Genomic DNA, 24,974 nt, shown 5'->3' with positions numbered 1-24,974 from the left:
AAAAGGGACATCATTATCCGTCTCGGTGTAATACCAGAGCCCACCAGTTGGCCCAAGTGTTGACATTCTTCATTTTTGATGGAAGCAATCGAGACGGAATCGCCGGAACCGGAGAAAGGTGCAGTATCACTTTTTCCTTGTACGAAGGTATGTGGTTTTCTGACAGCAAATTACATGCTGAAACAAACGTATTAACAGTGAGGCAATGTCTATCATTATTTGAGGTCCATTTAAGCCTGTTTTACCTCATAATTTCCCTGATGTACTTCATACCTTCCCTGTTATCGGGATTTTAACGATTCCAGAAAGTCGCTTGCAATGGAAAACCATAGCAGACAAAAATTGCGAGATTCGATGGCTGAACGGAACTGGAAATTTGCCCACTAATGTGCTGAAGGTATTTTGACTCTATTGCTTCCACATGGCATGCATGATAAACAAGAGGTACAGTAGGCTGTTTGTTAGATACCAGCTCACATCAGTGATTAGACGGGTAACGATCTTCGATAGTTCATGGCTCTACGGTGATGTTGCAAGTTCAATGTATCAATGCCGCATGTATCACCATCCTTTGTCTTGATAGTCTAGACAGTAAGAATGGGCATGAAGTACATCAGGGAAATTGATTTTGGATTTTTTATTAGTATTCTTATAATATCAAGTATTTACAGTTATAAGATGGAAATGCTACAGATATATGCTTGAAGGTAGGCTAGAGCAAATAAGGATAAAGTTGGCTCTCATGATGCTGGAAAATAAGTATCCTGTAGTATTCTCCGGGAGATAATTTTGCCTGGACAAATGAGTTCATAGGAGTTGATATGATGGCAATCCATCTTCCTCAATGACTATTCCATGTATCTTAATACCAAACGTCGGCCCATCCCGTGGATAGAGCAGATTCACTAGTACCACCTCGAAGTCTAGGTGCTCACTAAAATCTAATGGGCGGATACTATTTTGTAAAGCTGATGCCCTATTATCAGGAAATAGAGGACTGCTAGCCAGCGAGGACAGATAAACATACATGCTATAACCTGGCGCCATTGCAAGAAGCATCTCCATCTCTTTTATACTCTTAACCTGAGCGCATGACAAGGCAAGCTCATCTTAGTCCTAAAATACTTTTCTCGAAAATACGTAAGTGAAAATACAGAACAAATATATATATATCTGAGAGCTGAAGGTTCACCTGACCTTCTTGACCTGTGGGTTATCCGCATAATTGATACTGCCGCGACCTTGGATAATTTGAATCTTATAGAAGCTGTGTTCATAAGTTTACGTCTTTGTTTTTGCGATCCCTCGTTGACGACTTTTGCTTGCTTCCAATCTGGTAGATGTTCCACCTCATTTATGTGCGCCACCATGGCGTTAGAAGTCCTGTGGTGATGGAAGTCCGCTCAATGCTCGCTGATCCTGGTGTCGAAACCACGTCCTGTTTTGCAAGCACTGCAGTATGCAACACTGTTAGGGTTGCTTGTGAGTGGTTTCTTGTCTTGTTTGCTATATTCACGGTAGCACCTGCTGATACTCTTGGAGGTGTTATGTGATGGGTGTTTTAGTCTGTTGGAACTAATAATCCACACGAAATGGGTATTGATGCCAGACACAGGATATATACAATTCAGGTTTATTCTATAACAGTCTGTCGTTATGGTACACAATAAAAAATATACACTACAGCTCAATGATCACAGTAATAAACACTATCACATGTATAAACAGGCGGAGAATTCAGGCATCAGCAGTAACGTAGTTGATCCCAGTCTGTCTGTATGTCCCAGATAACCTGCTTATATGGAAGGGTTTCCCCATCTGCCGTCCCCGGGGAAGGTAGTCTGGAATGTAATGGATATGGCCGTTAAAGGTATTTTAGCTGGTTTGAGGGTCATGGTACTTGGAATTAAAAATTACTTGTCCATCAAAGTTGACCCAACCTGACTTGGCATTTGAATCGCTAGCAAGAGTGTGATTCATGTAAGCTTTGTATATTAATTTGGTGTATTAATATCCTATATAAACACTATAATCCTCATATGTTACACTGCGGAAGTATCAAGAAATGAGTGCAGCATGATCGTGTCTTGCCCTAGTTATGATGTTCGCCGCTTTGAGGTTTAGCAGGAAACCTCTTGGGTATTGGTATTTTACAAACGAGTCTATATATTTCGTCCTATAGAAATTCTGGGCTGTAAATCCTTAATGCCCTTAGAAAGAAACCTATTGCTACCCCAGACTTTATTTTACTGCTGTGGGCAGATTATTAATTAATATAATAATTATTTGTTGGCTCTTTATACACGAGAAATACAAGCCGTCATTATCCTGATGCATCAGTGTATCTAGGAAAGGTAGCTCCTGACTTTCTTCTTTCACAGTAAATTGAATTTTATCATGGACGTCGTTCAGCAGCATCAGCGCTTGATGTAGGCATGTTCTCCTGGGGACGACGACACGGATATCATTTACGTAGTGTAGCCATGTTGAATGCCTGCCAGTTATGGCTCTAGTAATCTCTCTCCAAAGTTTCCATGAAGAGGCAGGCCAGAACCGCGCTTAATGGAGAACCCATAGCTAGATAACTAGTTTGTCGGTATTCCTCTCCTGAAAATTCGAAGGATCCGAAATTCGCGCACAGCTTCACGAGTCGTATAAGGTCGTACTTTGGTAGAGGAAGTGAATCATCATCCATGGGATTGACGACTCTTTGCTGCTTGGATCACACCATCTGTGGGGACGTTGGTAAATAGGGCTGTGGATTAGTAGTATATGAAGAGAAAGTTCTCGGCGTTTTTCTTCAGTTTGTTTGCACTAAATATATTTTCTAGATGTCTTGTAGGCACGGCTGCTTGGTGTAACGGCTTGGCGGCGTGAAGTCAGGACCGTACTAACTTTTTAACAAACTAACAAACTGGAACTCCCACTGAAGTGGAAGGGGACAGTTAAGTTAGACGAGTTCAGGTGAAGAAAGTCAGGAAAATGAAGGAAAGTCGTAGTTAAAGTAGTGGGAGGACGAAACTCCCTGACTTGTTAAGATATTGAAGTGTCATGTCCACTCAAAACCTTCTGGGAGGCCTGCCAGGTCGGAAGGGAAAAGTCATGTTGATTGTAGTTCTTCTTTTGTTTGTTGACTTGAGGGTGATTAAGTTGAAGAAGGTTGGGAGGAAGGGGTCTGGAACTTGGGTTGGGGTTAAGGATAAGGATTCTTTATAATTTATTTAGTCAATTATGTTGTTAGTAAAAACCCAAAAATATATTAGTTTTTTTTTTTTTTTTTTTAAGCGTGAGAAAGCAGAAGTGGTGAAAGGAGCTGGAGAGATAGTGAAAAACTTGGGAGGAGATAAAGTGAGAGTTAGAAAGTTAAGTACAGTGAAGAGAGTATTAGCTTTTTATTGGAGTTGGTCTTGAGGAGAAGGAAGTTGAAGTGAATAATGGAAGTGTGTAAAGTGAAGAGGAAGTGATGAAGGGAGCTGGAGGGATAGTGGAAATGAAATTTGCGAGGAGATAAAGTGATAGAAGGAAAGCTGAGAAAGGTGGAGAAAGGAGAAAAGATAAGTTGTAAGACCAGGAGAAAGTCAGAGAATAGCTTGCATGTGCGCCCTTAGTAGCTGAACAAAGCCCCGGGTCAACCCCTCGGGAGGCAGCCAGAAACCAGAACACCTAGCAGGCTATTTTTGAAGGATTTTTTTTTTACGGATTTTAACATTCTTCAGCTCTGCCCACGCTGCACTTCGCCGACCTCGCACGTCACCTCTCACTGCAGTGCATAATGTCCCGTGCTTGACGTTGAAGTGGAGCCCTGTGGGTTAGCTTGTAATCTGGGTTAAAAGGTGTTTAAAAAATCTTCATTCTTGAACTTGCAGGTCCTCTTGAGGTTTACTTCTTCATTCTTGATTTAGTCTTCTCTTCATGGTTGCCTCCTTACGTAATCATCGGTCTCCTGTACCTGATGCCGTGAATATGGCCTCAACTTCTTCAATGCCATTGATTCTGCTGAGGGTTTTGGGCCACCAGGCATGTGTGCCTTCTGGACGAACGTTGAGGCGATTGTAGAGCTCCTCATCTTGGATTCTTGTCCATCATCTTCTGGCTTGATGGTGGAGTCTCTTGTTGATCGCCTCGATCCTTAGTCTTTCATGGATCTCTCGTGCAGTGACTACTTCAGGAAAGCGAATATTCAGAATCCATTTGCCTGCCTGGTTCTGAATAGTCTGTAGCTTCATCTGCCTTCTGGAAATGGTGTGGCTAGGCACTGGCGGCTTTTCCATGATGGGCTGCACTAGGGCTTTATAAATGTAGAGCTTGGTTTCAGTACTCAGTGTCTGGAACCTTCTGATCTTGTTCAGCTGATGTTTAGCTTTGGTTGCTCTTTCATTTATGTGAGGGACAATTCCTCTTCTGCTAATTGTTAGCCCTAGTATCTTTCCTTTGTCACAGTAGTCCACTGCTTCCTCGTCCACTATCAGATCTGCTGTCTTGAACTTGGCCACAGGAATGACTTGGAATTTTCTCATGTTGGTTGAGATCTTCCACTGTCTTTCGTATCGATTGATGGGCTCTATGGCTCTGGCAGTTCTGAGTGCCATCATCTCGATCGATCTCCCTTCGTACTTGATTATCTGAGTGATGTCGGCATACATATAGTGATTGCTGCCATGTGATGGTTCAGGCAGATCTGTATATATGGTGAACAGTGTCGGTGAGAGGCAGCTTCCCTGTGGAACTCGACTCATGAGGGGAATTGCTTCGCCGACTGTATTGCCGACGACTATTCTTGCGCTTCGACTTTCAACAAAGTCGCATAGTAGCTTCGTCAAGGACGTCGGGAGGTTCAGCCTGATGATCTTAAGTTTCAGGCCTGTGTGCCAAACTTTGTCGAAGGCTTTGGCCACATATCTCAGAACCACATTGACTTGGTTCCTTTCGCGCATGGCATTGGCGATTTCTTCATATATGATTGCAATGGCTGTTGATGTTCCTCTGCCTGGTCTGAAGCCATGTTGCCTGGGATTTTGCAGATCGTTAATCTCCAGGTGATTTCGCAATCTTATGTTCAATATCTTTTCAAAGACTTTGCCTGGGACTTCCAGCAGAGATATTGGTCTGTAATTCTCCTTTTCTTGGATTTTCCCCGGCTTTTGGAATCATCCTGACTTGCTTCCTTGAAGTGGTCAGGGAAGTAGCCAGCAGTGAGAGGGGCATTATATATGTTTGCCAGTCTCAGCAACATCTTGTTTGGAAGATTCTGCACGATTTTGTTGATCCTGCTTTTGCCTGGAGCAGTTCTATTCTTGAAACTCTGAATAGTTCTTTTGACATCTGTGGGGTTGATCTTGGTCATTAGTGGATCTGTGGGATCCAGTCTAGTGAAGTCAGAAGCAGCTTCTGGATATAGGAGGTGGATGTGCCTTCCTATTTCCTCTATGATGGTCTCCTCGAAATCACTGTCAAAGTTTTCTTCTTCAGTAATTCGGAAACAATTTCTCCAGTAATTTCTGAACAGGATTTCTTGTTCTTCTTCATGAATCTTCTCATCCTGTTCGTTGAGGAGGTAGCTACTTCTGCTTTCACTTCTTCCCATCAGTTTCTTTATTCCTGACCAGAAGGACTGTGGATCTTTTCGGTCCCATTCCACTTTTCTAACAAGCTCTTCCCACTTGTCATTTGCTGCTCTCCTCCAGTGGTTAGTGTTCTCTTTGCAAGCTTCTGTATCTTGCTCTCAGGTCTTGTCCATCCATGAATCCCTGCACAGTGCTGCAGGTGATTCGACTGTATATTTAGCAGTCTTACTTCAGCTGGTAGCCTTGGATGGGGGATAGTCCTGTGGTTGCTCTTGGGTACATGATGAGCAAGTGCAGCTTCAACATCACTCTACCACTTTTGGACTTCCTCGTCAATCTCTTCCAATGTTGCAGTCCTCAAGTTGGCTGCAGGCTTGGACTGGAGCTCATCCTTGAATCCTTCCCAATTAGCCATTCTAAAGTTGAATCTGCTAGAGTTTAGGCTTTTCAGGATTGTGTTGGATGATATCTTGAGGATGATGGGCAGGTGGTCACTGGTGCTTGCAGGGCCCGGTTCCATGATCACGTTGTGGTGGGCTTGGTTATTGCACAGTACAATATCTGGTTTGGTTGTTGTGTTCCCTGTGATGAAAGTAGGGAAGTCTGGTCCCATGTGGATTAGATCTCCATCAGCAACCATTCTAGCAATAGCATTGCCAACCTGGTTGCCTGCTCTATTGTTTAGCATTGGATGGTTGCATTGAGGTCTCCCACTATGTATGTGGGTAATCTTCGTCGAAGCAGACTGTATAAGTCTTGCAGTGGAACAATTGCCTTTCTTGGAGGCAGATACATTGTAGCCACTACTATTGGACCTCTGCTGGTCTCAATCTCGATTGCGAGTATTTCATCAAAGTCGTCGAGAATCTTATGTTTGATTTCTCTTCTGACTGCTATTGCTATGCCATCACTTGCTTTTCCAGTCCTGTTCCTCTGATAACATAAGTAGGGGAACAGTTTCAGCCTGTCTGTGTCCTTCAAACCATGATGTGTTTATCAGGACTATATCTGCATTTAGGGCTCTATACATGCCCAACAGTTCGTTCCTACGAACCATAGTCCACTTGAGGACGTTCTGCTGAACTACTGTGATGGTATGATTCACTTAGATTTGGCTGCAGGTCCATCTTCATGCCTCTCTTGGGACTCATCATAGCCATTCCTCCTCTTCCTGTAGGTCTCAGGGTCGAGGTAGGTGATGACCACACCAACGAGATTTAGGGAGGCTGCCCTAATTCTCCTATCTATGATACTGGCACATTCATCAGATTTCAGCTTCTGATTGTTGTAGGAGTATTTCATCCTGCCATTCTTGATGTATTCTGCAACATCATCATCAATATTGCCGTTTGTAATGTTTTTCTCGGCAGTGTACAGGAGGACTCCTACAGCTTTGCCCTTTGCTTCCCTGGCCTTCTTCACATTCTTGCACCTGTGTGGGGATGGCACCCTCACATACTGGGTTACTGGTGCAGTGGGCTCTTCCAGTGGTGGCATTTCTTCTTCAAGAACTGGCAGTTCTGGCATTTCTTCTTCGGGGGTTTCTGTGGTTTCTTTGGGAGTGTCTGTAGGGAGCATAACCCTCAGGATGCCTGCCGAGTTAACGTCGTTAGGAAGGTCCATTTCGGGAAGGTTGTTTCGTCTCAAGGCTAGCTTTGCCTGTTCTGCAAAGCAGCCTGGTTGGGCAATGTTGGCCAGGTGGGCATGCATCAAGGCAATCAGGGTCTTGACAGCCAGGTTGTTGGGCAGCTGCATGATGGGTGGCTGCGTTTCTTTAATCGCCGTTTTGGTAATTTCGGCTGTGGCTTTGGCTGTCTTTTCGATCGTTTTCTCGACCTTAGCTGTAGCCTTTGCAGTGTTCTTTACTACTTCACTGAGCAGTCTGGACTATTTCTGGGCTTGAATGTCTTGCTTCTTTTCTACTGCCTTTGTGATCTCTTTCCTTCTAATAGGGCAGCTTCCAGAGAGAGTCCTGTGTTCGCCTCCAAATTTTAGGCATTTTTTTTTTGTGGTACTTTTGCAAGCTGTGAACCGATGTCCGGTCTGACCACATTCACTGCATTTTTTGGAATTCTTCTTGGTACATTTCCCTTTGACATGACCATATTCGTAGCAGTTCATACATTGGATAACTCGGGTAAATCGTTCTTCTTCGATCTGTGCAGGGTTAATGCTGTAATTGAACAGAATCAGTCCTTGTTCTCTGATCTTTTTGGCTGTCTGGATATCTGGGAATCGTATCTTAACTATCCCATGTTGTGGCATTTTGTACACTTCAACGATCTGAGTATTCAGTTGCTTCGTCAATTCATCTTTAATCTCTTCGTTAGTATGGCTGGTGATGTAAGTGTCAACTTTTTTCACCACAATGGTCATCTTTGCTTTAGTCTCTAGAGGCATCTAGGGGGCAAAACCTGAAGACAAGAGTTTTTGCCTGAATTCAGGAGACATGATCTTATCAGCATCTTGCAAAGACTTAGGCAAAACAAGGTAGCCATTTCTAGTATCGATGATTCTTAAAAAGTGAATGCCATTGCCAAACATCAGACTGTTCAATTCCTGCTTTCTGGTCAGAGTCGGGATTCCATTCAAGTTTATTTTGATCTTGGTAGTCGAAGCCATGGCTCCAAACGCATGGCACGATCCTACCACTATCTCTGACAACCTCCTCTTATCTCTGAGGAGCCTAACCAGGTTGGCTATGTAGACGGTGTCTAGCTAGAGTTGGCAGGAGTGTTAGAGTGGCCTGCCGCCGTTCCCTAAGCCTAACCAAGGTGGCAACCTCCGAGTGTTTCCTCCAGTATCCCAACTTAGGGACCCCTTTGAGACCCCGGCCTTCGCCGGGTAAACCGCAGGGTTCGCCTTAGGAAACAAACGGTATTATCCTAATGCCGAAAGTGGTGGTAAAGGACAGTGGGGGACAGGTGTGTGCCTACAAGGATCTCTTGTAGCACCGAGGTGCTTGGCTCGAGAGAGCCGAGTGTCAAACCCTTACAATGAAGGGATCTCTTTTTAGTATGCCAACTCCTTGGCATAAGTGGTGCCCACTTGGGATTAGGTCAGGTAATCCAGGTAATTATTCTTCTTCTTGCTATAAGTGTTACCCACTTAGCAATGTAGATTATAACTCTTCCTTGAAAGAGTTCTTGTAGATTATTATTCTTCTTCCTTGGAGGCTTCTAGATAGCTTCAGCTGGAGCAGGTGCTGATAGCTCAGGTGTTGAGTGACTGATCACTGATTGAGACTGATGTTGAGTGAATTGAGTAATTCTACTAACTTTTTTCTTGTAACATCCCGTCTTTTAAGCCCGGGCGCCGTGTTTACTCTCGTGACCTGCCGTTTGACCTGTCCTCATTGGCTGGTGGTGGTTCCTAATTGACCAATGCGGTAGTGCGTCGGGATGCGATCGCCGTCTGCTACACAGCTCCCTACCGAGGGAGGGCAGCGGGGCTGGCCGAGTGGAGTACGATAGTCCCTGTGGCTTTCAGACATATCTGAAAGGAAATAACCGGTGGACAGTATGGGGTTCCTTGCATGTGCGTGTATATATATATTTATATATTAGCCTATATTCAAGTAAAGCTAGTTGTAGGAGAAAAGGGGAGTGGTACTTACAGGGAGAAAAAAAGGGTCGTGGATCCTGCTGGTCCTTAGTATGGCGTGCTCTATGTAGGCGGGCTTTACTCTGTCGATGGAGACGGTGGATGGTCCGCGTGGCGTGTCGATAGTGAGGGTCTTGTCAGTGCGTGCAATGACCTTGAAGGGACCGTCTAACTTGTGGCTGAGGGGCGGCTTCGTCTCATTCCTCTGCAATACGTGAGAGCAGTCCTGCAAGTCTTGCGGCACGTAGATGCTGCTGTTACGCGTTGCTCTGGGAGGTCGTGCTTGTATAGCCTCCATGCGGGTCCTTACCTCTCTGACGAAAGCTCTGGGGTCGTCCGAGCCCTGCGGTGGCGTGAAGAAATCAGCTGGCAGGGAGTGTGTCGTGCCGTAGACCAGTTCGGCTGTCGTGCACTCCAGGTCTTGCTTAAAAGAAGTCCTGATGTTAAGGAGTGCGAGAGGAAGGTGGTCTACCCAGCCTATCCCTGATGGTCTGATGAGGGGCTTTCAGCTGGCGGTGGAGACGCTCTACCATCCCATTCGCTTGTGGGTGGTACGCGGTAGTGCGGATGCGACGAGAGCCGAGAGTGCGGGTGAGGTGATTGAAAAGGCCAGACTCGAACTGGGGGCCTCTGTTGTGATGGTGTCGGGGGCTCCAAAACGACATACCCACGTGGATATGAACGCCTTTGCCACAGAATCTGCTGTTATATCCCTCAGTGGCACTGCCTCCGGCCACCTGGTGAAGCGGTCTATCATCGTAAGGATGTAAGGGAACGACTGATCCGTCGGTAGTGGTCCTACGATGTCCAGGTTGTAAGGTGGCATGATGCTGCATCTCGCGCTCTCCGCGAGCAGGTGCGCTCACTGCTCTCCCGTTCTGGCTGTCCTGGCTGGAGGACTGGACGTTGCCTGTCGCCTGTTTCTTTTTTTTAATTTATTATCTTTCATTTTATTTGTTCTTCATTTTAGATTAGTTTCCCTTTTAACTGAAGTTTCCTGTAATTACTTTTATTTTTGTTACGAGACCTCTTATTGAATGGTTTTATTTGTCACCAAGTTTTATTTTTTGTATTTTAATACATTTTAATAGTTTTATTTTAAACTTTAGGGGAAACGTTTTATGCTTTTCATTTTTGCTTCGTTTTATTTATTTTAGATTTTAGGTTATGCTTTTATGATTTTAAGGGTTTTGTTTTATATTTGTACCTTTTTATGGTATCTTTTATTCATATTTATACATTTATCATATTAAGATGTATGCCTCTGACATCACCGAGACAATGTTTACTATGTTTTCAAACAATAAAGCAGAGACGGTCAGGGTAAATTTTCCGAATAACGCCGCGTTACGAAATACCACAAAAGTGGTATCGATGGATTCCTCTCAACATCTACTATTCATATATAGTGAAATTAATGAGCGCTTGCACCTCTGAAGCCCACAATCTGGTTCTCTTTTTTAAAGGCACTTCGTGCTACCTCGTCCTACTTCGGGGCATATTTCGCTTGCAAAATCTTAACCCAATGACCTACCTAACTTTGCCTAGTTTTGAATTAATCCCTAGCCAAAGGGGGGCTTCGCCCCCCCTGGACCCCCCCTTTTTAGGGCACTTCGTGCAACATACCTTGGGCAAGATATCCCGAATCCACCATCCTCGCCCTGAAATTCAAACATGGCTGTGTTTACGTATTTATGGATAGTAGCAAGCTGTGGACTGGAAACCCCCAAGGAATTACCTGCATGTGCTGTTATGTTCTCTCAACAGATGGCGCAATATTCCCCATTATTTACAGTATAATTATAGTGCCCTCTATTGAGTGGTCGTGTCATCATCGGTCCTAGTTTCCTATCCTGAGGAATATGAGACGAAGACTCGGTTGCTGTCATCATGGCGCAGTGTGAGGGTTATCCGTGTCGCGGCATTTTCATCTACAGGACTAATTACACTTAAGTATCACGAAGTGCCCTGATTAGGGGAGATCCACAGGGGGGAATAGCTCCCTCTTCGCAAAGGCTGACTTCAAAACTAGGGAAAGTGAGGTAGGTAGTTGGGTTAAGGTTTTCGTGATACCGAAGTAGCACGAGGTAGCACGAAGTACCTTAAAAAGGGGGGGGGGGCCAGGTGGGGGGGCAAACTTCAAACCTAAGCAAAGTTAGGTAGGTAATTGGTTAAGATTTTGCATACGAAATATGGCCGGAATTCATATTTTACCCCGCAATTTCCCTGATCTACTTCATGCCCGCCCCTACTATCGGGACCCAGATTGTGGGCTTCAGGGGTACAAGCGCTCATTAATTTCACTATATATGAATAGTAGAGGTTGAGAGGAATCCGTCAATACCACTTTTGTGGTATTTAGCGACGCGGCGTTATTCGGAAAATTTACCACGGTCAGTCAACGAAGATGTTTCCTTTACCTAGTCCTCCAGAGTAGTTAACCGGCTGTGTCGCCATTTTTGGATTATCTGTGTCGAGCCAAGGAAGTGAACAACGGGGATATGATCACGAAGACAAGAGTTAAGTACTGAAGTGCCTGACATTCTTTGCTTAGGAGCTGGACGTGATCTAAAAGAACATTTTTATTAAATCATCTAATCAGACCTTTTTATTGAACTTGGCTGGATTTTTTTTTACCTAGTCTTTTTATACTTTGTGGTAGGAAGTCTGTGTTTTTTCATTTTAGTGCACCAGACTGTTTTCTTCTTTTCTGCCTTATTTAGATTTTGTCAATTCTTAAGCCTTCAGCAGTGGCGTGAAGACTTGCTGATCTAGCCTTTGTTTTTATTGGTAAGCCTTCTGACAGATACTCCACTCGGGAGTATCTTTTACTAGTATTTTTCAATTAGTTTTAGAAATGTTTTATTAGGCTGAGCATCAGAAAGAGATTGTCACGCTGGAATACACCCATTTAACTGATTCAAACTCCCTCCCCCACGCTACCACTTTCAGGAGTTTTGAATTGACAGGCCCTTAGCGCTTGTTTCCCTGGCCAGCATCAAGGGAGGGCTGAAGGCGGAGTGACGTGGAATCGCGGAAGCCTTGGAGTGTGGCGTCCTTGCGTTGCTCTGCTGCGACCTCAGCGAAGTCGATCGGCGTATTCTGCCAGGTGGTGTTTGCGACCACTATTCGTGAAAGCGCATCCGATGCTTGATTGTTCTCTCCCTTTATATGGCGAATGTTGGAGGAGAATTGGTAGATGAAATCTAGGTGTCTCTCTTCCCTCGGGTTTTGCCTCGGCGCCTTAGATCTTAACGCGTAAATAAGAGGCTTATGGTCTGTGATGATATGGAAGCTGCGACCTTCTACCTCGCTTCGGAAATGTTTAATGGCGAGGTATGCAGCTAAAAGCTCCCTACCGAATGCCGAGTACTTCCGTTCTCTCGGTTGTAGTGTCTTTGAGAAGAATCCCAGGGGGCAGTCTTGACCGTTGACGTGCTGCTGCAGGACGGCGCCGACAGCCGTGTCCGAAGCGTCGACGATGATGCTTGTAGGGACCTCTGGGCGTGGGTGGGTGAGGGAGGAGGCTGTGGCCAGGGCGGTCTTGCAGTTTTCGAACGTCGCGAGAGTTGCGTCGGTCCATTCGATGTCCCTCTGGCACTGTCCTTTCCTTGTCGGTGTTAGTAGGTTGTGGATGGGTGCCATCAATTGTGCACCCTGTGGGAGAAATCTTCTATAGAAGTTCATCATGCCAAGAAATCGTCGTAGCTGGCGCTGCATTGCTGGGCGTGGGAACTTCTTGATGACTTCGACCTTCGATGTGTCGGGGGTGATGCCCGTCGCACTGACGGTGTGTCCGAGGAATGTCAAAGTCTGTACTCCGAATTCGCACTTTTCCGGGTTGATGACGATGCCAGGTCCTTGAGGTGGTGTTTGTGTGCATCTGCATCCGTACTCACTACGAGGACGTCGTCGATGTAAACGAAGGTGTTGCTGAGTCCTTGGGTTACTTCGTCCATGAAACGCTGGAATGACTGCGCAGCGTTGCACAGGCCGAAGGGCATTACCAAGTACTCGTACAGGCTGAATGGTGTAGTCACTGCTGTTTTCGGTACATCTTCTACTGGAATTTGATGGTATGCTTTAACCAGGTCAATGCGAGAGAAAATGTTGCAGTCAGCGAGATGTTGGGAGAAGTCCTGAATGTTAGGGACTGGATATCTGTCAGGCACAGTCTGAGCATTTAGGAGTCTAGTCCCCACATGGTCTCCATCCTCCGTCCTTCTTCTTAACCATGTGGAGTGGTGATGCCCATGTGCTAATGGATTTTCGCACGTAGCCGAGCTTCTCCATGTGGTCAAATTCGGCCTAAGCTTCAAGGTAACGTTCACGGTTCAGACGTCTGGGTCGGGTAATAACAGGTGCTTCTTTTGTTCGGATATGGTGTTGTATGGAATGATGTGGTGTCTTGTTGCTGTTAAGAGGGGCGGTGAGAGATGGGAATTCCTTCAGGAGGGACCTATAGGGGCACGACGTTCCAGGGAGGCGCTTGATGGCCAGCGCCGGGGCGTTCACTGAGGCGACGCGTGTTGATTCTCCTGCGATGGTGATCTTGTCTCTCTTAATGTCTACAAGAAGGTCAAAATGTTCGAGAAAATCTGCGCCTAGGATAGGGAACTCCACTTCCGCAATAACGAATATCCAGGGGAAGTGCATTTTATTTTTTCCTATTTGAAAACTGTCGGTGAACGTTCGCCGTAACTGGGAATTAGAACTCCGTTTGCTGCTTGCAGGTTACGTGAACTCTCTGAACGTCTGTCTTGGCGTCTGGGAGGGAGTAAACTGACCTCTGCCCCTGTGTCTACCAGGAAACGTGTGCTTGTCTGAGAGGGCGAGAATCAACGATGGTCATGTTGGGATGGTGAGCGTGGGCGGCGTTGTGCGGATTGTGACAGGGAGTGTCGAAGGGGGGAATGTGGTGTGTGCGTTCCGGCGGCGATGGGGAGATATTGAGGCATCTCTGTTGGAAGGAGAAGATATGGAGAGTTTGATATCCCGCATTGCGTTTGTCAGTGACCGCAGCTGTTCAGAGAATTCTTCGGTCGTCGCTCAGTGACTGTTTTGCGTCGTTTAAAAGCCGTCGTAAGCGACGAAGGAACTACGAGGGGGTCAGGCCATGGAGGATGTCCGACGTTAGTAGAGTGGTGAGGGCAAGGTTTGCGTCCGGCATAGCATGTTCAAGGATGGCGTCTTTCAGGTGTGTATAAGTATTCATTAACGGATTTTCGATTATGTCCATGACGGTAGTCATGAGACCTGGGGGCACACGATGTACTAGGTGGACGTATTGGTCTTCTGGGGACACAATATTCCTCGTCTTAAACGCTATCTCGATCTGAATGAACCAAGCTTTAAGGTTGTGCATATTACATTCAGGGAGGGGTAGGAAGGCCTGGAGTGTTGCCATAGTGATGGGCGTCGGTGAGGAGTCATTACTGTTGTGGGCTACTGCTCTATGTAGCGTGGGTGAAGCGGCGTGGGATGGGCTGGGGGATGTTGATATACGATGAGATGTGCTGGGCACAACTTGTCTCACTGGTGGTTACTGACGTAGCTGGGCATTGCGTTAGTTAAGGACCAAGCTCAGATCGAGGCAACACTCGTTGGCACATTCTCTCACGAGTCAACATACGCTGACACAGGCGGGCTTGCCTCAGTGCATACAAGCCTGGTGTAGCAACTGCTCCGCAAATCTGTCTTATCCTTATCCTGATGCTGGTCGGGTAAACAACCCTCCTCCGTCGCCCCCACCCACTCCCTCGTCGCAGTTAGTGAGCGTAATTGCATAGCAAGTACATTTTTTTCATCCTCTACTGATACGCATAGTGATATATGATATATGATATATGATAGCATAGACGAAAAGATAATAGTTGATAAACTGCCGAGTTGTTCCACTGCCGCCTCCCCTGCCTGTCCCTCTTCCGCTTTCGCGGTAATTTTTCTCTTTATCACCACTGTTGTACTTCTGAGAACATCATGTTCTAGGGCAAGGTCTCTCGACATTGCAAGTCTCTGCTGACCTAGGAGTTTAATTCTCTTGATAACATCTCCACAGGTCATAACCCGATTGGTAGTGCTTCCATGCGATCCCTGGCCATCGAAAGGTTTACGACATAAATTCTAGGTCTATGTACAACTAGAACCTGATGAACCTTTTTTTCCGAGGTCTTGTATCAGCAGTATATAAATATGATGCCACAAGTGTTCTGTCGTACATGTGCCAGTAACTGTAGGAAAAAGGATAACCTCCAAACACTCCAACAAAGAGTGATTTAACATACACCCCATGTCAAGGGCCTTTCTCATTACATATTCACTATGGATAGTAAAGTATAACAGTGCTCTCTCAGCAAACGTCCTATATATATTCAAGGGAATTCCCTGTATTAAATTTTGTAACAGTGATGGGGTAATTCACCTCTATAGTACCATCTTTGTTCTCGCAAAGGTTCAGATGAAGTTCTTGACATGTAGGTTGTTATCCGCATAATTGATGCTGCAGTGACCTTGGATAATTTGAATTTTCCAGACACGATGTTCATAGCTTTACATCTTTGTTTTTACAATCCTTCATTGACGACTTTTGCTTGTTTCCGATCTGGTAGATGTCCCACCTCATCTACGTGTGCCACCATGGCTTTGGAAGTCCTGTGGTGACGAATGTGAGCTCAATGCTTGCTGATCCTGGTGTCTAAACCACGTCGGCTAACGCCGTAATATGCTTTATCACAAGAACTACAGGGAATTCAGTATACAGCTGTCCGGATTGCTTGTGAGCGTTTTCTTGTATTGCGTGTTTGCTATGTTCACGGTAGTACTTAAGTACCTGCTGATCGTCTCGGATGTTGCATTGCGGAAGTACCAAGAGACCTGAGGGTGCGGCACAATAATTTCTTGCCCTACTTGTGCTTGCCGCTTTCTTTCTGAGGTTTAGCAAGAAAACTCAGGTATTGATATTTTATATACGAGTCTATAATGTATTTAATTTCGTCCTTTAGAACTTCTGGGCTGCAAATCATTAATGCTCTTAGGGGTAGTTATAGGTTTCTTTCTAACAATTTTACTGTTTTGGGCAGAGTATTAATGAATATAATCATATTTATTTGTTGGCTTTCTATATACAAGAAACGCAGGTCGTCGCCATCCTGATGGATCAGTGTGTCTAGGAAAGGTAGCCCCTGACTTTCTTCACGGTAAAGTAAATTTGATCATGGACGACATTCAGCAGCGTCAGCGTTTGATGTAAGCATTTTCTTCTGGGGACGACGACAAGAATATCCACGTAGTGTAGCCATGTTGAATGCCTGCCAATTATGCCTCTGTAGTGATCTCCAAAGTTTCCATTGAGAAGGCCAGAACCGTGCTTAACCCATTGCGGAGCGGTTAGCATTTTCTTTGTCCGGCCGGCCAGATGGGGTGTAGTAAAAGGCGCGAGGCCCGCAAGCCGGGGCTTATTTCCGAGTGAGCCACCCACACTCATGTTACCACCTTTCTCGCTCTCTTCCAGCCTCTCAATGCAACACAAGAACCATTTTTTTTTTTTTTTTTTGTAGGATGTTTTCTGAGTTTTGCCTAATGTTTTTCCTATTCTCATATAAACGATGTAACAGACTAGCAATGTTTTGATGGAAATTGTAGAATGGAGACCATATAACCTTGTTATTTTGTTTATACTCAATATAGTAAAATTATTAGTTTCATGGGAAGCCGAAAACCGTTTTTCGCCAAAACCAACTATCAGTACTGGGAAAATGAATAGACAATTCTGGCCATTCAACTGATTTATTCACATTTTTATTGTCAAGGAAATTTTTAGACAATGTTTTATTGTTTTTCCTTTATACATATATCATCTCGGTATTTTGTGGGTCCTCCTTTGGCTCTAATAACTGCTTCAACACGTCTTGGCATGCTTCTAATGTAGTCTTATGCTTTGTTCCTGATACCTGGATTTCTGTGCCAAACCTCTATCAACCGCTGGATGAGCTGTACTCTGTTGGTACATTCAATTTTGCTGACTTCATATTTTAAGTCTTTCCAAAAACCTTCAATATTATTCATATCTGGGCTATTTCCAGGCAAATCAAGTACTTTGATGTTAAGATCTTTTAGATGACTAGAAACTCTTCTGGCTGTGGCATGGGGCCCCGTCATGCATGCATATTCCGTTATTGTCAGGAAACCATTCACGAAATTGGGGTACCAGGCATTTATTTATTATTTTAAGGTATCCGTCTTGATTCAGAGCGCCATCCATGATCTCTAAACGACCTGTACCTTGTGCAGATATCATGGACCAAACCATGACTTTGGAAGGGAACTTGACTGCAGTCTTCTGACAGTCAGGGTGGTCCTTCTCTTTTGACGTCCTCACGAATTTTCGCCTATCACTCAGTATTTCCATGATTGATTCATCAGAGAAACATACCTGAATGCAAACAAAACTGATTTTTTTTTCACTCAAACTTAAATTACAGCTTTGTAAACCCCAGTCTTCAAGCGGGTTTCATCAAACATTAATTGGAACACACTTTTTTCAATTTAGATGCAGCATTTTGAATCAAACTTAAAATATATACAAGTTATTTAAAATGAAGAAGAAAACCGCCAGAACTCGTAGCTGCATGTACCACAGCCAAAATCACTCGTATGGGCAGAGTGCTATGTATAAAGCATTTGATACGCTTTAGCAATGTAGTAAATGATTGAAATAATATGAAGTCCATATAACTTTTTATGCTCAGATTAGTAGAAATATATTTTCATGGGAGGACAAATACTCATATGTGCCCATACGAGTGCTTCCAGCACTCGTATGGGCACAGTGCCAGACTACAGGCATGGCACATGTTCCTGGTGATCTTCCTTTTCCGCCTTACACTGCACTTCTGCAATGCCTATATCGCCACCGCATAACGCTGCTCCGTCAGGGCTGGATGCCCTTGACTCCAGTTACTTCCCCTCTTGTGTACTCCTGCATCATTCCACGGGTGAGCTCCGACCTGAAGTCCAGCTGCGTCAACTTCCCCCCAAATGCCTTGTGCACACAGGTGTTGACCACAGCCATGTCAAGGCAGAACAACACTTTCTGGAACGTATCGATGACCGATCCGGAAGATAGTATCGTCAACAACACTGTGACAGCTTTTTGTTGCTCCATTGCAGGCACAGCACCGCTATGAAAGTCCACATCGCCGCTTTTCTTCATCTGCAGATCCCTCGGCATAAACTTGAGATTGGCGCATGCTGTTCCAATTGCGATGATTTGGTTTGACCCGTGCTGCCAAGAGGCCCGTTTCCTCGGGCAGAGGTCCCATTACCCTGGGAAGGAGACATGATACCCTGGGCCAAGGGTCTCCTTTCACTCTGTGTGTTAGAGCTTGAGCTAGCTGCTCGAGGAAGCACTGGGGAAGCTCCTGGCTGGCCCCCGTTGACCTGGGGAGGGTGGTCAGATTTCCCTCTGACTGTGTGGGACCATGAGGTGTCCTGGTTTGCTGAGCTGTTTGGCGGCGGTGGAGAGGCAAAAACACGTCCGTTCACCACGGCGGCTAGACTCAGAGACTCGGCACAATGGACACAGTAATTAACACTGTCACATGTATAAACAGGCGGACAAATTAGGTGTCAGCAGTAGTGTAGTTGACCCTAGTCTCTCTGTATGTCCCAGATAACCTGCTTGTATGGAAGGGTTTCCTATCCGCCGTCCCCTGTGGTTATGTGGGAAGGTAGTCTGGAATGTAATGGGCTTTGCAGTTAAAGGTATTTTGGCTGGTTAGGGGGTCATGGTACTTGGGAAGGAAACTATGTGACTTACTTGTCCATCGAAGTTGACCCAACCTGACCTGGCGATTGCCTTGCTAGGAAGAGTGATTCATATAAGCTTTGTATTTGAATTTGATGTTTTACTATCATATATAAACATATATAATCCTCGTATCTTACACTGCGGAGGTATCAAGAAAACTGAGGGTGTGGCACGATTGTTTCTTGCCCCAAAATAAGATGGGAGATTATTGTGCAGTGCAGTGCAGTAATGGGCAATAGCGATAGACGAAAGTGCGAAGTATTGGCTAAGTGCAGGATGGCAAGAAGTTTGTTACAGGAATTATGATGGCTTATTATTTATGGTCTATTTATTTATTTATATTTTAAAGAAAATGTAAGTAACATAATGTGCCATTATTTTCAGCGGTTGGGGGATAAATATAAGTCTTGAAGTCTGATGTGCTAAAGGAACGAGATAGGAAAGACTTAAGAGATTAAAAGGGAATCCTTTAAGGTTAGAGGTTGATTTGTGTGAAGTGGTGAGCTAGAGTTGGGCGGAAGTTCTGGGTGAGAGGTCTGATTGCAAATAGAGAAGAAACAATAGAATTTCTTTAATTTTATTTACCATCACTTTTATAAGTGGAAAGTGGTTATCCTATTTGATTTTTGGTGGAGGGGCACCTGGTTGTTCGTTCATCTCGTTTTTCTTGCACTCGGCTGGAACCTCACGTGTCACTATATACTGAAAACAGTGGAACTGTGCGGTATTTTCAAGGGCTTCTTTGAAATTTGAATGGGGGATTTTTCGCGGTTCTGTCTATTCAGAATGGAGAAGTTGGTGCTCAAAGCGATTTCTCGAGTTTGAGAACCAATCTATCTCTTGAGATAGAAATAGTCATAGAAACGATAGGACTTGTCTGGGTAGTCTTTTAGAGGCGGAGTGCACATTTCTTTTATCATCTTGTTTTGACGACATTTTAATGCAATCTTTATAGGGATTCTTCATATTGCTAAAATCTACCCGTGACCTTTGTAGTTTTAGAATCGTAAACCCCATTTTATTGGGTGTTTGATATTCTTGATGGACAGCAGAGGCGGTCTCCTTTTACAAGTATTTTCCTGAATAGAAAAATACGCAAGTGAAAATACAGAATGAATATATATATATATATATATATATATATATATATATATATATATATATATATATATATATCAAGCAAAAGCTAATGGTTCCCCTGACGTTCTTGACCTATAGGTTATTATCCACGTGACTGATATTGCAGTGACCTTGGATAATTCGAATCTTCCCGACGCAGTGTTCATGTTTTCCTTCGTCACGATATATACAGCTTCCATAACTAGTCTTTGTCCATAGTCTGTTTTTGCAATCCTTCAATGGCGGCGTTTGCAGTCCTTCAATGGCGGCGTTTGCAGTCCTTCAATGGCGGCGTTTGCAGTCCTTCAATGGCGGCGTTTGCAGTCCTTCAATGGCGGCGTTTGCAGTCCTTCAATGGCGGCGTTTGCAGTCCTTCAATGGCGGCGTTTGCAATCCTTCCAATCTGGTAGATGTCCCGCCTCATCCTGTGGTGACGACGTCAGCTCGATGCTCGTGGGTCATGTCATGGTTCACTTTTTCTAGAATTGATACACTCCAGTTTTAGGTCTCTTCCCATTTACCTCATTATTTGACCTTGCCGTCAGCAACACGCCTGGAAGATCATCAAAAAATGTACATCTTTTGCGCCACACCCGTTTGCGAAGATCCGACGATAAGGAAGCCGCCAACCATGACTTTGCAAAATACTCTACTGTAACAGCACTCGTGTTTTGTGTAAATCATTTCCCTAAAGCTGCTGTATCACCAATCGCTCAAGGTCCCCTCATAGAAAATCTATTAAGATGTGACGTCCGGGATAAATTACTTTGTCTTCTGTCCCTCTGACAAATGATTAAAAGTATCCAGTGTTTCGGTAACGCGCGGTACCTGGTTACCTGAATCAAGTCCTGTGTAGGGGAAGGCTGCCACCAGCTGATAAGGGATCAGCACCCATGTACTTGCGAGACAGTGGAAGACCTGTAAAGTGTGTGTTATTTGTGTGTGTATGTCAGTTTATATGTGAAAAGAAGTAGTTCCTACACAGGACATCGCCGAGCAGGCGTGCCTAGTCAGGCAAGCATTTTTATTCTAGTCTTTTACAGGTTCTGTCTTAAAAGATATAAAAGAAAGAATTCTGATCAAAGTTTTTATTACTTATTCAGAAAAGGAAAGGTCTCCCATATCCCCGTCATTCTCTGGCCTGGCCGTGATTTAACCATGGCCCGCAACCCATTAAAGATAATAATTTCCAAAGAAAAAATCAACAAGTGTCAGGAGGACACATGTTGAGAGCAGTGCAGCTGCCGAGCTAGGGGATCATGAGCAAGAGGCTATCTTATGCCATCTGCCGCCATCTGCTCTCAACCAAGGCCTCGCAGGGTTTTTTTTTTAGGCCCCTTCCCAGGGATGGAGCAAGTTGCAGGTCCTCCAGGGCAACGCCATCTCTGGGCGTTTCCTACCCCTCGTGGCGAAAAAAGGGGAGCTCTTGCCTTTTCCCCTGGAGGGATGGCTTTAGCATTTAGAAGACAATGATGTGCAAACCGCGATGAACGACGCTGGATAACCCGTTTGAACTACCGAATCTTTCTCATCAAAACTGTCTACTGCGACGTACCCTGAGAAGAGGCCCAAGTATGTACTCGCATTGGTTGCAGACATAGGAACGCAGATTTTCTGTTGTCCGAGCGGCAGTATACACCCTTCACTGTTTATACTCGCTAAAGATTCAGTTTCAAAATAAGCCTTTATTCAATAAATTACAATGGTTATTCTTTTCATAGTTTATTGCACAAAGAAATTGAATTAGGCATGATAGAGATAGAATACAGATACCGTTGTTACATGTTTGATAATCTATCACAATCATCATAAATCTTTTATTCAAGTTTTGAAATTATTGTGGTTAGTGATGTCTTTAGCATTGAGGTGGTAGGTTCCAGGTCAGAAGTGTGTATATTAGCATTTGCCGTGTCCCTATTTCTGTTAGATCTCTTGGCATAGAGAATTGAATTATATTCGAACACCTGATGTGTCCCCACAGTTTGTAAGGGCAGTATTCATTGTGGATAATTCCCATGAGTGATTTTATGAATGAAAACATACATCACAACTGTATTTCACTTTGTGCATCCTGCATTAGGGTTTTACTAGTTGATCCCCGAATATTTAGGCAATAGTTAATGCTCAGAGCTAGGGATTTGATTTTTTTGTGATCAAGATGTATTAATATACCCAATACCTCTTTATGTATATTGTAGTTTTTACTGACTGCAAGAGGTCCACCTCATAGACGGGAGGTGATCGATAAACAAAACTCCTACGGAGCTGGGACAATGTTGCGGAGGCACAAGAGAGAACTTGACACAGCGAAAGCCAGACTAGAACATGTGTTCTTTGGGGTGTGTGGAACTCATGTTAGGAAACTCGTCACTTGACCCAAGATTAGCGTGGGAAATACGCGTCTCGAGGCTGTCAAATGTATATCAAACAGGGACTAAAAGTTCACTTAACGTTTTTATAATCGACGTTGCCACGACCTTGGATAATTTGTGTTGTGACGCAGTGTTTTCTATTGTTATATGCAGCTTCCATTACCTTTCGGATTTCCTTTGCTTGCTACCAATCTCGTAGATATCCCTCCTCATTTATGTGAGCCACTATGGCATTGAAAGTCCTGTGGTGCCGGTGCTGAAACCACGTCGTGTTACACCCTAATACTCCTTTTCATATGTACTGCAAGGAATTCAGTATACGGCACTGTCGGGGTTGCTTATGAGCGGTTTCTTGTTCCTTGCCAAAGCACCTATCTCCATGCCAGACGTGTTTGCTACATTTACATTAGTACCAAAGTACATGGGAAGGTAGTATCTAACTAAAATATTTTATCGTGGACCATGTCCAGCAGCAACAAACTCCATCATATATTATATATTTTATTATTTATTATATATTATATATTATATATATATTATATATATCATATATTATATATTACATTATATATTCATGATACTTAGATTTGTTTTTCCACTGACTTTTCCTTTTCCATTGATATATTCCTTTCCCATTAATATGTAAAACATGAAAGACATGAATAACGTCCATCTCTCACACAGAAAGAGATCTTTCATGTTACTACCGACCTGTCTTTGTCAGACTTTACATACATGCAAAATACCTCGACCACTCTTTCCCTCAACTGACACTCCATCCCATTCTTCACTAAGAACCCACTTTTGTTACATGTAATGAAAAGGTAGCAACTAGGTGACAAAAGTATAATTAGTAGATATTTGTGTTGTGACTACTGTATCTGGAAGCTGAAACCTTTGTCCTCAGCATGGCAGGCCTTACATTGATGTTGGTGACCGTGGTGGCAGCGTTGTCAAAATCCAGTGCAATTTTCCCATTTAACCTGGACGCAGTTGACGTGGTCGTGACGAACGTAAAGGACCACCTTGAAGATTCCATCGACCCCTACCTGGTACCTGTTGAACATAACACTTATGGAAAAAGCCCTTATGGATATGTTCCCCAGAATTACGTGAACGAGCCTATCTGCCCGTTATACATTAAACCTGTGTGGGAAGAAGCAGTGGTAAGTGTTCTTATTGTTCTTAGGTTCTAGGTTTTACACTTGATATTTAATGATGGTAATAATTTCATTCTAGCATCTCGGAAACTTATTACTTACTGCTTACTATACATAGAGCACTCATTGGTTGCTCTGGTAAGACGTACAGAAATGGTTATCGAGATTCAAGGCCATAAGAGTTGCAGGATATTTACATCTCATTTTTGTGTATGCATGCATGTGTTTGTATTGCTAACTGCTGCTGACAATCAATTGATGAATAGCACGAAAGCATACCATTGTCTGATTACTGCCGCACTCGTCACTAGATCATTAGATATAGCACATGGGTTGTATAAAAGGAAAAATCAGAAACGTATGCTCGTCATACACTTTATATGGCAAAGAATCTAAACTTTTTTTTCTTCTTAATGGGCAGGTACAACAAGTGGTACACTCTCTGGTGACAGTATGGGAAAGTTTTCATAAAACCGAATTTGTCCATGTGACGGAAACCTTGAAATACCCTGTTACAGTGATAAAACAGTCTACCATCACTGTACCTGCACTGCCAATTTACAAGACGGAAACTATTGTAAGTAAATCGTGTATTTTACTCATTGATTTCTGTTTTCTCTTAGAATTTTCAAACAAATTACTCTACTTCATTACTTCCAATGAGTAATCTTTTATATCTTTTAAAAGCTTTTCTAGCTCTTATTTTATTGGACTTCATTCCATATTTTAGATTGTGCCAGAGGAGAAGACCGTAATGTCCGCAAGAATCGATACTGTTAAGTACACCCTAACCCAGACAAACCTTGAGGTAAGTTCCAAGAATTACATCACTGGTAATATGAAATAAGATACACCACATGGCAGTTCAAGTTATTCGCAGGATAATTTACCAAAAGCATTACTACTACATTCAACAGGTGATAACATACACTCTAACAAATACAATCACGACGACAAGTTTAGAAGCAGAATGGATTACTCTCACCGAGTATGAGACATCGTGGGAAACGGTGAATGTACCTGTGACTAGCATCAGCACTGTCTGGTCACAAGAGGTCAGTAATTGTTTTTTAGCCCTTGGTAATTGAGCTATTGTTGTTGCTAAATATTATCCAAATTATGCAAAACACTTATCTGTCTGAGGTGATGACCTGATCTGGCTTGAGTTCTATTTGATGCCTTATTGTGAGAATTTACATTCATGGAAAATAATTGTGCATTTGATATCATGTATCGATATATAATCTTCAACTTAAGAAGTGGGATTGTATTTGTATAAGTCAGTTTGATAAAAAAGATTCAAAATACAAAATGGAAACTGCTACAAACCAAACTCAACCTAATTATT

At 43.8% G+C, this 24,974-nt stretch overlaps 1 protein-coding gene across 1 annotated transcript in view; it reads left to right on the top strand.

Moving 5' to 3' along the window:
* Positions 1-24,729, top strand: part of LOC122264078 (uncharacterized) — a 25,967-nt gene extending 1,238 nt beyond the window's left edge. Inside the window, exons 2-5 of the mRNA XM_043032778.2 lie at positions 23,374-23,632; positions 24,048-24,203; positions 24,357-24,434; positions 24,544-24,729. Coding sequence (XP_042888712.1) covers positions 23,375-23,632; positions 24,048-24,203; positions 24,357-24,434; positions 24,544-24,714 — 663 coding nt within the window. The 5' untranslated portion in view covers position 23,374 and the 3' untranslated portion in view covers positions 24,715-24,729. The remainder of the gene's footprint in view (positions 1-23,373; positions 23,633-24,047; positions 24,204-24,356; positions 24,435-24,543) is intronic.
* Positions 24,730-24,974: the final 245 nt, after the last annotated feature.

The sequence above is a fragment of the Penaeus japonicus genome, unplaced genomic scaffold (genome assembly GCF_977035675.1).
Source record: "Penaeus japonicus unplaced genomic scaffold, GWHDUDI00000001_assembly GWHDUDI00000042, whole genome shotgun sequence".
In the NCBI taxonomy this organism is placed as follows: Eukaryota; Metazoa; Arthropoda; class Malacostraca; order Decapoda; family Penaeidae; genus Penaeus; species Penaeus japonicus.
The sequence above is the reverse complement of the archived record's forward strand: the minus strand, read 5'-3'. Positions and strand labels throughout refer to the sequence as shown.